The sequence below is a fragment of the Schistocerca nitens genome, chromosome 4 (assembly GCF_023898315.1).
Source record: "Schistocerca nitens isolate TAMUIC-IGC-003100 chromosome 4, iqSchNite1.1, whole genome shotgun sequence".
Classification (NCBI taxonomy): domain Eukaryota; kingdom Metazoa; phylum Arthropoda; class Insecta; order Orthoptera; family Acrididae; genus Schistocerca; species Schistocerca nitens.
In genome coordinates this window covers 867,813,309-867,830,320 of record NC_064617.1, presented here as the reverse complement: position 1 = coordinate 867,830,320, position 17,012 = coordinate 867,813,309, and the positions used below count along the sequence as shown (strand labels likewise).

General features: G+C 44.8%; 1 protein-coding gene across 1 annotated transcript in view; it reads left to right on the top strand.

Annotated features, from left to right (window-relative positions):
* Window positions 1–17,012, top strand: part of LOC126253339 (sensory neuron membrane protein 2-like) — a 379,467-nt gene that overhangs the window by 345,578 nt on the left and 16,877 nt on the right. Inside the window, exon 7 of the mRNA XM_049954605.1 lies at window positions 9,623–9,741. Within this exon, the coding sequence (XP_049810562.1) occupies window positions 9,623–9,741 (119 nt within the window). The remainder of the gene's footprint in view (window positions 1–9,622; window positions 9,742–17,012) is intronic.

The window sequence follows — 17,012 nt, the reverse complement described above, 5'->3', positions numbered from 1 at the left end:
TTTCGTGACCGGAGCCGCTACTTCTTAGTCACATAGCTTCTCAATTGGTGTCACTAGGGCTGAGTGCACCCTGGTTGCCAACATCACTTGGCAGACACGTACGGTGACACATACATGTGGTAGCCCAGCCCAACAGCGCTTAACTTCGGTGATCTGATGGGATACAGTGTTACCAGTGTGACAAGACCGTTGGCCAGCACAGAAAACAAAAATTCTCTGTGACACTTGCAAGTACTTGGCGGAATGAGTGTAAGTGCAGATATTTTTGTGTGTTGTAGCTTAACATGTACATACACATAACTGTGTTTTCTATGTATTGAACAGTCTTCCCACAAGCACGACATAAACTTTACTACCTACTGTTAACTGTACAGTCGCAGCTGTACCTATAAGTGGACAGCATCTATCTATATAGAGTACCTGTTTTTCTTCCATCCATTCACACTTCAATGCTTGACCTGCTACCCAACATTAACATTTTGTGCCGCAAATATGTGGATTTAATATCCAACCTAAAAACATACGACTTGCAGTAACTATAATTATTATTACGACGTAAATACTGATATAATGTCATTAAATACACAGTCCTCTGTCGCCAATAGAAATATCTACACTTACACCCATTACACATTGTACATTAATTTGCAATGTGTCCAGATCCCGTAAAATATCCCGTAAATATATATATATTGCAAATTAATGTACAATGTGTAATGGGTGTAAGTGCAGGCTTGAATCCGTCGTGGCATACGATCGATGAGGTCATCAAGCCTGCCCTCTTCCAAACTGTCCCACTCTGCAAAGGCGAGTCTACGAAAGTTGCGGAGAGTACGTGGTCGTTGTCAGCGTACAAAAATAGCACATGTTCGATTGGGTTCATGTCCGGGGAATAGGCAGGCATCTCCACTGTGGTAATCCTAGAGTGCTGAAGGTACTTTTTCAGTAGAACAGCACAGTGAGCACCCCATTTCTCTTCCACCAAGATGAAATTGTCACCAAAATGTGGGCAATAGGATCTCAGAATCACAATCTTGTCCCTGGACAATAGAACAGTGAGTTTGCCCTGAACAACCACGAGAGATTTATGGTGGCGTGATGTAATGTCGCCCAAGAACATTATTTCACCGCCAACGTGTTACACACGTGATACAATGTGTTGGAGGCGTTCGATAGTGTTGAGGTGTCTCCAAACATGTTCTCTGCCGATTATCAGGGTGCAAACAGATCTGAGCTTCGTCTGTAAACGATGTGATGCGCATCATGCAATCGTCTGACACAGTCTGATGCGATACGTAACGTTCTTTAGCCTCTACATTCGCCAAATTCAGTTCTGGAGCACTCTAATCAAGGTTTCTTTGACTCAAAAGTCGTAGCGATCAATCATCCTGTGTACCTGTTGAATGCGGAAGGCCTGTGTGGTGTAAGTCCTCACTACCTATCAGTCGGAATCGATTTCGTGTCCGCAGCACATCACTTTGACTGCAGTACAAAGGTCGTGCAACTTTTGTGGTGGGCCGGCCGGAGTGGCCGTGCGGTTCTAGGCGCTACAGTCTGGAGCCGAGCGACCGCTACGGTCGCAGGTTCGAATCCTGCCTCGGGCATGGATGTGTGTAATGTCCTTAGGTTAGTTAGGTCTAATTAGTTCTAAGTTCTAGGCGACTGATGACCTCAGAAGTTAAGTCGCATAGTGCTCAGAGCCATTTGAACTTTTTTTTTTGTGGTGGTGGACAAACCTAAGCGCGTAACGCGATAATGCAGATCCGCTCATTGATCGCGATTGTCCTTCGTGGCATGACTGATGTTCCCTCTAATGCGTCACTACTGATGCTGTGCTTGGGATTGAAATGTGACTCAACTGTTCCGCACACGTTTCTAATGCTTCACTGCTGGTGCTTTACTTCGGACTGAAATGCTACTGTCTATTCCAGTACATTGTTCTACTCGCAGGTATCTGCAAGTTAACTGTGTGCTTGTATGTATGTTTACAGACAACGTTAGAGGTGACCTTTCGATTGGTAGAGGGACACACCTGCACGTCGTATTGGGATGATGCAACACTTCGTTGATGTATATATCTTCTGTACATCAGGAAACATTACGCAACTGTTTTCTCATTCAGGAATGGCATCTGAGTGATATTTGTTTGTGAGAAGACCACGTTATGCCTCGTATGAAAAGGAGCTCGTGTCGGAATTCGACAGCAGCAGGATGGTGACGGATGGAGACCGTACTTATCGCCCCCACGATACTGCTGCTCGATCTGGCCAGTGCCAGTTATCGTGATGAGAGTTTGGAAGCGGGCAGTTTAGGGGGACCACACTCAAAGCCACGCAGGGTTCGACCGTCGCCCCCCCCCCCCCACCTCCCACATGGGGCGGGATCGAACCGTCAAGGGGCGTGGTTGCGGTCAGGAAATGTCCACGTTTGCAGAAAGACAGGTGTCCACATGGGCAGTGTGACAACCTGTGGAGTGAAACAGTCACTGTCTTGAAATTTGTTGAAAAACGGATGCAATTTATTACACGTGACTAGCTCAGGGCCCGCTGTTTTGCTCGTATCTGTTTTTTTCTGTTTTTCTTTAATCGAATTTCTACGTTATTCACAAATTGCAACATCTTCTAAACTTTTCGTTCTAATTAAAGCTAAAGCCATGTATGCTTGGTCTTTTCCGAGTGTACTTCTGACAAAGAAAAAAAAAAAAAAAAAAGGTTCTTCTGGCTGGAGTTGGAGGTTTCTGGTAATCACACTTTCTGCGTTCTTGTGATCGTATTTCCATAGAAAAATACATCCTCAACACATTTTTCGTTGTATCTAAAGGCCGGTCGGGGTGACCGTACGGTTCTGGGCGCTACAGTCTGGAACCGCGAAACACTACGGTCGCAGGTTCGAATCCTGCCTCGGTCATGGATGTGTGTGATGTCCTTAGGTTAGTTAGGTTTAAGTAGTCCTAAGTTCTAGGGGACTGATGACCTCAGAAGTTAAGTCCCATAGTGCTCAGAACCATTGTATCTAAACGAGAAGAGAAATGCAAAATTTCGTAGATTAAGACTTTTTTAATAGGCTACAATGAAATATTTTGTTAACAATTTTCATCCCCTATTTCACTCCCTTATGAGTTGTATTTCCAAAAACAATGAAACACGTATTTTCTTTTTGTATCCAACAAAGAATCCAATATAAATTATCATAAATTTAGCTTTAAAATTACTTCATCAGTTCTTTAACAGTGATTTATTTTCAAAAGTTTGACTCAATATTTTACCCCCTTAATGGCTTAAATTTCCAAAAATGCTGAAAGGCGCATTTTTTTATTTCTGGCTGAGAAACCAAATACCAATATTCGTCGTTCTAGGTTCAAAATTGCCTTAATATCCACGTATTTTGCAGACTCTTTCATACCGTATTTCACTTCCTTAGTAGCGGAATTTAGGGCGATCTGTCCTTCCACGATACCTACACTGTAAGTTTCATACCCACAGTCTGGCCGTATTTCACCTCCTTAGAGGGTTGAATTTTCGAAAACAGGGAAACATGTATTATTTATTTCTAACCGAGAAGCCAAATACTAATTTTCATGGAGTTTGCTTTAAAAATGCTTTCACAATAAAATATTTTCATAAAACTTTTCACACCCAATTTCACACCTTTAGGGATTTAATTACAAAAAACAGTGAAATGCATATTTTTTCATTTTAACCGAGAAGTGAAATACTTATTTTCATACAGGGTGATTAAAATTAAACTTTTAAACATCGGTAATTTTGAATGGATAACAAAGAAGTATGTTTCGTAAGATTTTATACATTGTGCTCAGGGGTATGTCCAATGTTCGGGTAATTCTTCGTGCACTAGAAGTTTACACACCACCACTCGTCTCCTCCCGCATTGCTGTCACCACGGGTTCCACTAACGTCGAATCGATTCGTTTCCTCCCTCTACCAGGTTGCACAACAAAGGAACTCTTATTTTCGAATTTCCGAATCATTTTCTCCAAGCCCACGGCAGTCATCTGACCAACGCCTTTTTTCAAACCCTTCAGCGTCCGGAACTTCTGCAGAGTGACATGAGCACAGTCATCATTCTTGTAATACAGCTTTACAAGCAGAGCACGATCCTACATTGAAACAGTCATGGCGAACATCGCAGACGCGAAACGAGGAAAAGCCGTGTACCTGACATGTTTATACCAACTTCAATGGATGTTGCACATGACAGGTTTTTTCATTCACGTGTTCTGATACACACAGTGCCATCTATTGATCAATTTTCACACTATTTTTACTTCTTCTGACATACGTTTCCCCCTTCTCCGATAATATTTCGTTGCAATTGGACGTCATTCTGACCAGTGGTGTTATTTCTACAGCGTTTTGACAGTTTAATTATAATCACCCTGTATATGTACCTTCAAAAGTACTTTACTACTTCTTTAATAATGATTTATTTTCCAAAAAGGTTTCCCCTTCGTTTCACTACCAAAAATGCAAAAGTTCAGAAATGTGTATTTCTTTATTTCTGGCTGAGAAACTAAATACCTATTTTTCGTAGGTCCAGATTCAAAATTGTCTGAGTAGCAACATATGTTCGAGAAACATTTCGTCAACCATTTCACCCCATTATGGTTAGAATTTTGAAAGACCTAACGAACCATACAATGTAAGATCAACACCTTCCCTGAATGTTAATTTTTTATCCTTAGCGATCTGTGCTGGACAATGATGAGGCAGGATGAGTCAAAGAAACTGGTATACGCGTTAGTGCTCAAATACAGAGATGTGTAAACAGGCATAATACGTCGCTGCGATCGGCAAGCGTGTGGCGCAGTTGTTAGTTCGGTTACTGCTGCTACAATGGCAGGTTATCAAGATTTAAGTGAGTTTGGACGTGGTGTTATAATCGGCGCACGAACTACTACGGGACACAGCATCTCCGAGGTAGCGATGAAGAGGTGATTTTCCCGTCGAACATTTCATGAGTGTACTGAGAGTATCATGAATCCGGTAAAACATCAAATCTCCAACATCCGTTGGCCACCAAACTCCCCAGACATGAACATTATTGAGCATATCTGGGATGCTTTGCCGGTGCTGTTCAGAAGAGATCTCCACTCCTTCGTACTCTTACGGATTTATGGACAGCCCTGCAGTATTTATGGTGTCAGTTCCCTCCAGCACTGCTTCAGACATTATTCGAGTCCATGCCACGTCGTGTTATGGCGCTTCTGCGTGTTAGTGGGGGTCTTACACGATATTAGGCAGGTGTATCGGTCTCTTCGGCTCTTCAGTGTCCGTATGGATGTCGAAACCCAAATCTTCAAGTACCACAGTCTTGGACACGTGGCCTGAGGTGAAAGTAGGATGGTGGGGATGGGGTATAGTGAAATCCAGATATGAAAGTTCGTTAACTCACAGACAATGGCATAGACTGGGCGAGAAGCAGCACCTCCAGCTTATGGTCCACTCTACAGTCAATATTTCGGCGATAGGGTTCCTCTTTCAAGGCGATACTGAACCAGCACGCAGTATCTACCTCTCGGAAACCTTCCTTAGGAGGCAGGAACCAACTGAATGGAATGGCCTACTTCATCTGCTGACATGAATCCATTTGGAGAAACTTCAGACTTTGAAATTGCAGTACATCGTCATTGGAGCCCGCTCACCTTCAAACGCAGGATGAGCTCAGGACTGATGCCATGCAAGAGTGGGACAAGCTTGAGCATCAATGGCTCGACCTCCTTATAAACAGGGAGCTAAGGGGCTTCCAAGTGTGTTACAGTGCATTAGGTGGAGCGACACAGTGTTCAATTACACCCTGGAGAAGGTTTTGTTTTTACAGGTATGTAAACATGTGACTCATCAGTACTGATGTACCTTTTCGTATAGACTGCCTTTTATTCGTTCAACTCCACAGCTGAGTGGTCAGCATAGCTGTCTGTCGCATGGAAGACCAAGATTCAATTCTGGTACTGCCAGCGATTTTTCCTTGGTGGTGATGACGTTTGGTTTATGGGGGTCATCAATGCCCATAAAAAAGTCTCAATTTTTACACAGTGCAATTGCTAAACAGTCCAGTCCAGCCACAGTCACGAGTTATGATGATTATGATTATATGATGAGGACAACACAAACACCTAGTCCCCAGGCAGAAAAAATCTTCAACCTGGCCGGGAATCGAACATGAGAGACCGTGATCTAGAGGCAGCAACGCTAGCCACTTTTTATTTATTTATAGAGGCTTGTAATTCTTTTTAATCAATTCCTTGCGGAATTTTAATGATTAATTATAAATTGAAAGAGGCATTTGATAAAAAAGGAAACAAATAGTAGTGTATACGGGTCTAGAACTAGGGTCGCCTGGACGGGAGTCTCGCTCCCTTGTCACTTTTTTTATACTCCATTTGTACTGGTTTCACCTTCCAGTAAACACAAATTAGTCTCCTTCGTCTTGATGGCGAAGAACCAATCTTGTGGAACAAAAAAAAAAAGTTTCTTAAAGCCAAAATCAAATTTCATTTTCCTTTAAGAAGAAATTATGAGGAATAAATAAGGAAAAGTTTCTTTATTTTATTTTATTTTTTATTTTTTTATTTGATAGGCAGTCGTCGTGCGACTTGCAGTTAAAGACCAGTTCTTACAGGAGCGCCTGAAGTGTCTCCGCCTACAGCAGGCCAGCTCGTCCAAACGTGTCTTCTCATTGCGTAGGCGTGGGTTCTGGGTATCAGATCTATTCAGTTTGGTTCGGTTAATACAGTTTTCAGCTTCTCAGGGCTTGGACGTTCCAGCTACGAGGTGGGTCATCAAAGGTGCTCCGTAAGAAATTGGAAAAATATTGCTTATAGCGTGGGTTACGGATCAGGACGCAGTGTCGTTCGTTGAGATAAGTCCAATATCCTAGCGTAGACTTGTCGCCAGAAGTAAAAAGATAGCGATCGTGTGTCCACAGATCCAATTCACAGAGTGAGTTTTGGCAGAGGGGTAGAAAGTCTTATCGGGGGACAAAAGCATGTGGACGTAGATCTGAGCTGGTGTCTGTCGAGTAAGAAACGCCAAAATTCGCCGCGCAAGTGTCCAGACGTCGAACGCTGTGCCACAGTGGAACCGGTGGACACCCGTGTCATCCACTCCACAGTGGGTGCAGAGGGATGAATCGGCGAGATGGATGCGGTGTAGACGATCTCGGTTAACTTGTTTGCCATTCACGGTGATGTACCACGCTGATTGAACGTCTGATTCGAGAAAACGCGCATGGGTCGCCTTCCATATGTGTCGCCACACGTATTGTGGATACTTACGTTCGATGGGGTTGGACGTGCGGCACTGTTGTAACAATTCGGAGACTGTTTTCGTGAGGTACAAACGTGTAAGTGGTAAGGACCGGTAGACATAGCTGAACTCCAGGAAAAATCGTTGGATGTAATAAAAGGGGGTTGGAATGGTCGATACCAGTACTGGGGCGGACAAGGAGGCCGGCGCAAAGTTGTGAAGCACGAGGCTAGTAAGGCTCTGCGGGCAACGATGCCAAAGTTTTAGTTGGGAGCTGACGTAAAGTGCCTTGACACGAGTCGGCAAGTGGATGAGCCCCACCCCGCCACGATCTCGTGGCAGTGCAAGGGATTCATATTGCACCTTGAATAACATCCCCGAGCTGACGAAGGAGCCGAAAGCCATCAACAGTCGTCGGGCCAGGAGATTTGGGACTGGTAGTACTTGAGCCACGTGTGGTATACGTGTGGTATACGTATTGCGCGCGTTGGATAACGTCGAGAGCTCGTAGCCGGTGATCTGCGAGATTTGCTCTGATTGTCTGTAGTAAGCGTCTACCATTGATAGTCGCTGAGCGGCGCAGATCTGCTGCGAAATCAAGTCCAAGACATCGTATGGTGACGGCGACACTATGGGGGGCAACGCATCTCTCCGGCAAGCCCTCACCAATGAGCAGGACCTTGGATTTTGACACGTTGAGGCAGCTCCCCGACGCTTCGCCGTAAGTCGCCACCCATGTCAGTGCTGCTCGTACTTCATCTTCACTGCGCAAGTATAGTACTATGTCGTCTGCGTAGGCTGTACAACAAAAACGGTGGCCGTGCACAGCCATACCTTCCAAACGTTGGCGCATGCCCTGGAGCAGGGGTTCCAAGGCGAAAGCATACAAAATCGTGGAAAGGGGGCAGCCTTGTCGTACAGATCGTGCGATGACCAGGGGCGGTGTGAGGCGACCATTGTACATGATTTTAGAGGTTGCACTACTCAACAGGCGCATAACCACAGTGACAATACCGCCAGGAAATCCCATATGCTCCAGAACTGTCCGTAAATAGATGTGGTCAACACAGTCGAAAGCCTGGCTAAAGTCCAGTGAAGCCAAGGCGCCAGGGAGACGTTGATAATACGCCAATGCTATCATGTCTCTGTAACGGCAAAGGGCCGTACGGACGTTGTTGTCGCCTCCTAGGGAAGTCTGGTCGTAGGATGTGATGTAACGTGCGACCTTCTTGAGTCGCGATGCCAATAGCCGTGTGAATATTTTCATAGACCACGAGCTGCGGACTTTCGTTGGTGGGAAGAGTGGAATGGGGTTTTATCAGCCTTGTGATGACAATAAGGACATACTTGAATCATAAGTAATGGTCCAAGGATATGGAAAAGTGCGTACGCTTGGGACAGCGGTGTGATGAAGCCAAGCCTCGCAAAACCTCATCCAAGTGACGCCATTTCTTAGGATGATACGGCGGTCGGCCGGTCGCGATCGAGTCGTCTGAGCTCCGAACAGTGGGACTTTACTTTTCTTTTCTGCCTTTTCTTACTGTTTTGTTTTAATTTCGTAATTTTTTCTACTATTTTTTCCTATTATTTCACCCCTTGAATCTTAGTCCACACAATATTGAAGATAACGTGTTGGTGTAAAGCACTTTTGAGCAATCTGCTTTTGTTGTTCGGACATGATCTAAATACTGAACCAAATGCTTGGACAAGAACCTGCAGAAGAAGGCCTCTAGTTCTCTTCACCAACAAATGCACGATTTGTCCGATGGCTGATGATTGTCGTAGAAGGATGTGGTAGCCACTGTGATCCAAATTCTGGGTTACCGTATCACAACCGGCCTAAGGAACAAACGGTGTATCTAATATAAGGTAACTTTATTACAGAGAGTGGGGAGGGGGTGGGAAGGAGAAATGGCAAGTGGAAATCACAAGCTGGTCGTCGATCACGAATGGACCGCTTGGGGGCGGGGGATGGCAAATGGAAGCTACGAACCCGTCATTGGTCTGGACTGCACCGCTCGGTTGGTAAAACGCTCCCTTCTAAGGATGAGTGGCCGCGACTTGCTTGTGCAACAGTGGTACTTCAACAATACCGACACCCCCGTTTTGAAGAACAAACTCGCTCCATCATGACCGTGTGAAGAGGGCTGCAGTTAACATCAGTCCCCTAGAACTTAGAACTACTTAAACCTAACTAACCTAAGGACATAACACACATCCATGCCCGAGGCAGGATTCGAACCTGCGACCGTAGCGGTCGAGCGGTTCCAGACTGTAGTGCCTAGAACCACTCGGCCACCCTGGCTGGCTGCAGTTAACACCCGTGTTGTATTGTATTGTGTTGTGTTTTGTTGCAGGGGCGCCCATCGCCGTATCCTTCCCGCACTTCTACCAGGCGTCGCCAGAGTACCTGCAGTACGCCGAGGGTCTGAGTCCCAGCAAGGAGCTGCACGAAACCTTCGTCGTCATAGAGCCGGTCAGTGTCTCACAGGGATCAGTTGTGCCGCCTCTCGTACGGTGGTAGCCTTCTATCTTCTCAGAGTATAGAGTCCATCTCTGCGACAAAACTAATGTCCGTTTGTTTGCCACAAGTGTTCTGTTTCTTTTGTTTTGAAACATTCTCGGTGGTCTGTAATACATTCGGAATTTGGCTTCTTGCTGGATGTATGTTGTAGATAAGTGATAAAATAGTTGTTAAAACCTTAAAAGAAGGCGTTTTCGTGCATACGCTGTTCTTTTATTTAGGAATGCTTAATTTCGTTATAAGCAGTCAGCTAGTTTCACCCCTTGGGCATCATCAAGTTACCTGGTGCTAAAGTCAGAACAATAGTTTTGGACGCTTTCGGTAAAAGAATAAATAATATTAATATTAATAATAATAATTAATAATAATGATAGTAAATCTTAAAAGAAGAAGTCTTTTCCCAAAAATACCAAGATTTGTACTCATAGTTTTTAAATAAAACCACTGTTACAATTAAATTTTCTTCGAGACGTTTGAATCTCATGTTTATCTACAATAATAATGGAAGCTGAAGAAATACATACACCTGTGGTACAGGATTTCTCCATAACAGCCAACGCTGGGGTGCTATTCCACTGCCGAAGAACTTCGGCGATAGTGACTATGTAAGAAGGGGAAAATAAGCTGAAGGTGTGAATTGAAGTTTGTGTTGGGGAGGGCGTTGGACTTGAGTAGTCCAAGCAACAATGTTGGCTGTAACCCTATGGAGCTGTAATGTCTAGCATTTACCCTCCGTAAACAACGAGATCTGGGTTCAAACCCTGTCCGTGGCACAAATTTTAATTCATTTCTTCAACTTCCATCACCCGTAAAACCACTGTGTCTGTATGAATTCGAATGTCTTACCCTTTCTGAGAGGTGGTAACTAGCGGAATTAAAAAGAAAAGACAGAAAGATTTTGCCCATTCCACTGGGTCCAAATTATGGAAACGGGATCTACACAGAAAATGGGAGCAAGAAATATATTTTAAAAATGATAAAATTGCTGATACAATGCGTAAACACATTGTTCAATTTTCATGACCACATACCAAGAATGAAAGATTCCAAATGGACGAAACGCATTTTAAACATATTTAACCAAAAACAGAAAAAAAGAATATTGTGGTACATTGACACCAGAACAGAACAAGGGGACATGGCTACACGACTGGGAGACGCGCTAAATCGAGAGATTTTAAAAAGGGAAGGAAGATTAGCCTTTAACGTTAGGTCGACAGTGAGGTGATTGTAGTTGGAGAGACAATTTCTATATCAACATCTGCATCTACATTTCCATACATACTCCGCAAGCCACTGTATCATTACTAGTCATTTCCTTTCCTGTCCCACTCTCTAACAGAACCAGGGAAAAACGACTGTCTGTAATCCTCCGTAATAGCTCTAATTTCTCTCACCTTATCTTCGTGGTCCTTACTCGAAATGTACGCTGGCGGCAGTAGAATCGATCTGCAGTCGGACTCAAATGCCGGTTCTATAAACGTCTACAATAGTCCTTCGGGGAAAGAAGGTCGCCTACCATTCAGGGATTCCCATTTGAGTTTACGAACCATTTCCTTAACATTTGGATGCTGATCGAACCTACCGGTAGCAGACCTAACAGCACAACGTCTTTCTTTAATCTGACCTGTTGCGGATCCCAAACACTCGAACAGTACTCAAGAATGGGTCGCACTAGCGTTCAACACGCTGTTTCCTTACGATCTACATTGTCCCAAAATTCTCCTCAGAAAACGAAGTCGAGCGCTCACTTTTCCGCCTATAAACCTCACAGCCTGACGTACTCATCCCATTTCATATCGTTTTGCAACGTTACTCCTAAGTATTCAACCGATGTGACTGAGTAAGGCAGCACATTACTAATGCTATATTCAGAGTTACAGGATTATTTTTCCTGTTCATCCGTATTAACTTACATTACGATATGAGAAGAGCTGTAGTTACGAGTGGGACTTTTCAAGCTGGAAGGAGAAAAAAGCACTCCGTCTTCAGGCCACGAGTGGCCTACCGGGACCATCCGACCGCCGTGACATCCTCAGTGGAGGATGCGGATAAGAGGGGCGTGGGGTCAGCACACCGCTCTCCCGGTCGTTATGATGGTATTCTTGACCCAAGCCGCAACTAATCGGTCGAGTAGCTCCTCAATTGGCATCACGAGGCTGAGTGGACCCCGAAAAATGGCAACAGCGTATGGCGGCCTGGATGGTAACCCATCCAAGTGCCGACCACGCCCGACGGCGCGTAACTTCGGTGATCTCACTGCGGCAAGGCCGTTGCCTGGAAGGAGAAAAGCTGGTGCTAAATAGTCAGATGAGCGTCGTGCTCACACTGCTATGTGGACTACAACTTTCTATACGTATAACAATTTTCGGTGTGATGTATATGACTGTGGCATATACATTTATACTTTTTCCATTATTCCTTGTTTTACTTGCAGCTCCCCACAGCGTTTGTTATTGATTTTACCATCAGGTAGCCAAATAATGCCCCAGGGTGTGAAAACAGCTGATTGATGGTAAGGAATTTAAGTTTCTGTCAACATTATAAAGCAGCGTATGCAGAGAATTGACTTCTTCGAAGAAATTACGGTCTCTGTTGATCCATTTATACATAAAAAGGATTATAAACTTCTTCTGTTCTTCAGTATTAGCTTACTATCGCTGGAATGCATTTAATTTTTCACCCACGTGTGACTCAAGGTTTAAAACTCTTTTTTGTGTCCACTTACGATTTTGTGTTTCTTTCTGCAGGTGTATTCCACGCTACAACCTTGCGTATTTTGAGGCGAAGCTACAAAAGGTGTTTTTTTATTTACGCAGTAAAGTAACTGTTAAATTCAGAAGGAAAATGGGGTAAAACGTAGAGCGAGAAGAGTAACAAAATCAGTTATGGGAAAGAGAAATAAAATATCGACATCGAATATAAATTTTAAGTGTAAGGAAGTCTTTGCTGAAACTGTTTGTTTAGAGTTCTGTCTAATATGGAAGTGAGGTGTGGACAATTTACGGTACAGCTGACAGGAGAAGAGAAGCTTTTGCAGTGTGGTGTTACAGAAGAATAACGAACATTGGGTGGGTAGATCAAATACTGTATATGTAGCTACTGAATCAAGTTATGCAGAAAAGAAATTTATGGAAGTAATGAAATTAGGGAAAAGTTGGTAGGGCACTCGTCGAGTCTCGAATCGATAGTTACTTTGGTAATTCAGAAGAATGTGGGGAGTAGTACGATGGGTGATCAATATGTAATGGCACAAATTTTTTTCTCAAAGCAAGATGGTTTTATTCAGGATTCCTATACGCTAATTATCCCCCTCTCTCTTGGCTGAAAAACCCTATTTTTCAACATAATCTCCGTTCAATGCGACGCCCTTGCGCCACCTTACTGGGAGGGCCTGTACCACTCTACTAATCGATATCGGAGACAACGTCTTGCAGCATCAATAATCTCGCCATCATCCACATACTGTTTCCCGCGGAATGCGGCCTTTATTGGGCCAAACAGTCGGAAGGTGCGAGATCCGGGCTGCAGTGGGGTGCAGGAGGAAGAATAGTCAAATGACGTTTTTTAAGTTCCTCTCGTTTGTGCAGACTTATGCGAGGCCTTGCGATGTGCGGAGAAGCAGCATTTTTGCAGCCACGAATGCGCTGAAGTAATTTCTTAAGTTTCATGAGGGTACACAATTCACTTCAGAGAAGATCCTTGCACCATGGTGGACGACATCAAACTGAATAACCCCTTCAGAGCCTCGAATACCGTCGCCATGACTTTACCGGCTGAGGGCGCAGGTTCAAATCTTTTCTTGAGAGGAGAGGAGGTGTGTCGCCACTCCATGGATTGCCGTTTCGTTTCCGGTTCTAAGTGATGAACCCATCTTTGGTCGCCTGTGACGATGTTCGACAAATAGTTGTCACGATCAGCTTCATAATGCATAAGGAATTCCACACAGTTGGTCCTTCGTTGCTCTTTATGAGCGGCGAGGAACAGGGTGGACACATCTGAGTTCCCCAACTGGTGAAAAAGTGTGTCAGCACTGCCAACAGACACGTCCAATTGAGCAGCGAGATGTGTGATTGTGATCCGCCTATTAACTCGAATGAGAGTGTCCGTACGTTCCAACATTGCAGGGGTCACAGCTGTGTGCGTCTGGCCGGCACGCAGGAGATTGGACAGGTTTGTACGACCTTGTTGCGATGACGACAGACGCGTCGCCCAACGACTCGCCGTGCTTTCGTTCACTGCTAGGTCTCCGTAGATATTCTGCAAGCGCCTATGAATATCTGCGATGCTATGGCTTTCCGCCAAAAGAAACTGAATGACAGCTCTCTGCTTGGAGCGCACCTTCGTTACAGACGCCATTTTGAAGGCTACAAATAGCGCCGCCACCTGCCGCAACTCGATGAAACTGTAGGGGCAGGAGCGGGAATATTCCACGATGTCCGACAGCAAATTCTTTATTTTTTCATCCGAAGTTGCCCGAGAAAAAAAATGTGTTGCGTTACTTATAGAACGACCTACATAACTAGAGAGAGATCAAGGCTTGACAAATTTGTAAGTAAGCTGAAGTAGATGTAGGTTGCAGTGATTATGGAGAGAGGAAGAGCGTCCCATCGCCAACGAGGTCATCAGAGACGGAGCACAAGCTCGGATTAGGGAAGGATGGGGAAGGAAATCGGCCGTGCCCTTTCAATGGAACCATCCTGGCATTTGTCTGAAGTGATCTAGGGAAATCACGTAAAACATAAATCAGGATGGCCGGAGGTGGGATTGGACCGCCGTCCTCTCGAATGCGAGTCCAGTGTGCTAACCACTGCGCCGCCTCGCTCAGTATGGAGAGACGAAGAGGCTTGTACACGAGAGAATCTCATGGAGAGCTACATCAGACCATCAAAAAATCTGTCTTTCTTTCTTTCACTGGTGCCATGTCCCGCACTGACGCAGGGCCGGCATTATTAGGAATGTATTTGGCAAGGGTAGGATGAAGGAGTGGCTGGATGCCCTTCCTGCCACCACCCCGTAACCCCCGGGATGGAAGTAGTGTACCCGAGCTGTCTGCGTCAAGTGTAATTCATGGAATAGTGTGAACGTGTTCAGATGTCGGCGAGTCGTGTAACTGAGGCGGAACGTGGGGACCAGCCCAGTTTTCACCTAGCGGGATGTGGAAAACCGCCTAAAAACCACATCCAGGCTGACTGGCACACCGGCCCTCGTCGGATTTGATCCGGGACCGGCGCGCCTACCCGAGTCCAGGAAGCAGAGCGTTAGTGCTCTCAGCTATCCTGGCAGGTCATTATACAATCTGTCTGGAAAATGTTAAATCCTCTCTTGTTAGAAATTAACCGGTTTTAGCCCCTTTTGGTGCTAATCAGAGCAAAATACGTCGGTTTGCATCACGAGAAAACAAATGGTGAACCGTAACTTACAACGTACTATGGAGCCACCTGTATCTACCAGGAAGTGGGAGCATAGCAGGGGTGCTTGACTGACTTGCAACACAGACCTGCCTGTTGATAGTGTGTGCTTGAACCCACTCACACTTTCTCGAACTGCTAAGTCACCTGCTCTTTCCTGTAGTGCAGTTGTTTGTACCCTGCGCTCCAACATACGAGGGTTGTCCAGAAAGTAAGTTCCGATCGGTCGCTAAATGGAAACCACAGTGAAAATCAGAAACATTTTATTTGCAAGAGTTAGCTACCCTTTCCAGATACTTCTCTACATAGTCGCCGCTCCGACTCAGACAATTGTCGGAGCGTTATACCAAATTTCCAACACCATCGTTATACAAGGCAGCCGCCTGTGCTTCCCGATAATTCTCTACGCTGGTCTATAGCGCGTAGCCTGCGCCCAAGTGTTGTCTTCGTATCCAGCGTTTCATGTGAACAGAGATGATACTCAGGACGAGCCAATTAGGGCGATCGAACACTTCCCATCGAAAAGGCTGCAGGAGCGTCTTCACTGCGCCTGCAGAGTACGGCTGAAAATTGCCATGAAGAAGGAAGTACGTGGCAGTTGTGTCAGGTGGGCTGCATTCATTAAGGCGAAGCCTCCCAGCGGGCCCTCCTCCTTGCCGGGAGACATCGTTCTAGGCGCCTTTACTCGCTCACAGTGCGCTCACAACTGAAAAGAGCGCCTTGATGCGATCGACGCTCATACTAGAAACACTACCCAACACATCTGTGCAAAGCTTCATCGGGTTTTCAATATGGTGTCCATTTTGCAACCAATCGGAACTTACTTTCTGGACAGCCCTCGTATTAACTCCGATGACGAATTACTCCAACACAACAGCATTCCAGGTGAGAGTGGTAGACCAGCAAAGGAAGAGCAAATCAGTGTGATAAAATCTTAATACTGTGTACCGTTGAAGCCCAGTGTCCGCCAGTTTGGTAGATATGCATGCATAACAGCAGTTGTGCAAAGTTGCAAGTGTGTGTTTATCGGAATTCAAGGAACTCATGCGAACACAGATACTCCTAATCAACAGGACACTACCGTCACGAACGAAACATTCACTCACTAATGAATTTACAATTCTAAGCTGCCTCACCACTGCAGTACTGTGCGACGTATGATTTACACTCCTTGTGCCATGCGGTGACTTAAGGCTACAGTGTATAATATAATAAAAAATATATAATAATAAAAAATAAAGTGTGTAGCTTTTGAGATATATTGAATTAATGAGATTATTTTTTCGGCACTCGGACACGCACAATAAGCTAGGCTATGCCTGTAAAAGGGTAAAGAATCCTTTCATATTAGTTACATCATAAGCGAAATAGCCCTCTTCTTGTTGTAGGTTTATGCTTACCAATTAATAGTACTACCTCTGATCGGCGTATCCACCTACAACATCTTGACCGTGTCCGTGTTGCGTCAATCGGATCTTCGTGAATTTTCCGAAGTACACACCTGGGCTTCAGTTCCTTTTATTACAGTACTACTTGAAATAATAACTCATACACTCTATCAGTTGATAAAAAATGCTATATTCTTCTGTTCGATGCACACTGAAAATACAAACTCTTCACTTATTCTCATCGCCCAAAATGGCTACCTCCGTTCACTAGCAGAGAGCAAGTCCTTCCTCCTACTGAGGGACGGGAAAAACATCTTATGTTTTTTAACATTTGAAAATAAAAAATACATGACGGTAGGCACTGGCTCTACGCTGGGCTACCGCTTCACCTTTTCTCTTTGCCTTTACAGAAAACGAAAATATA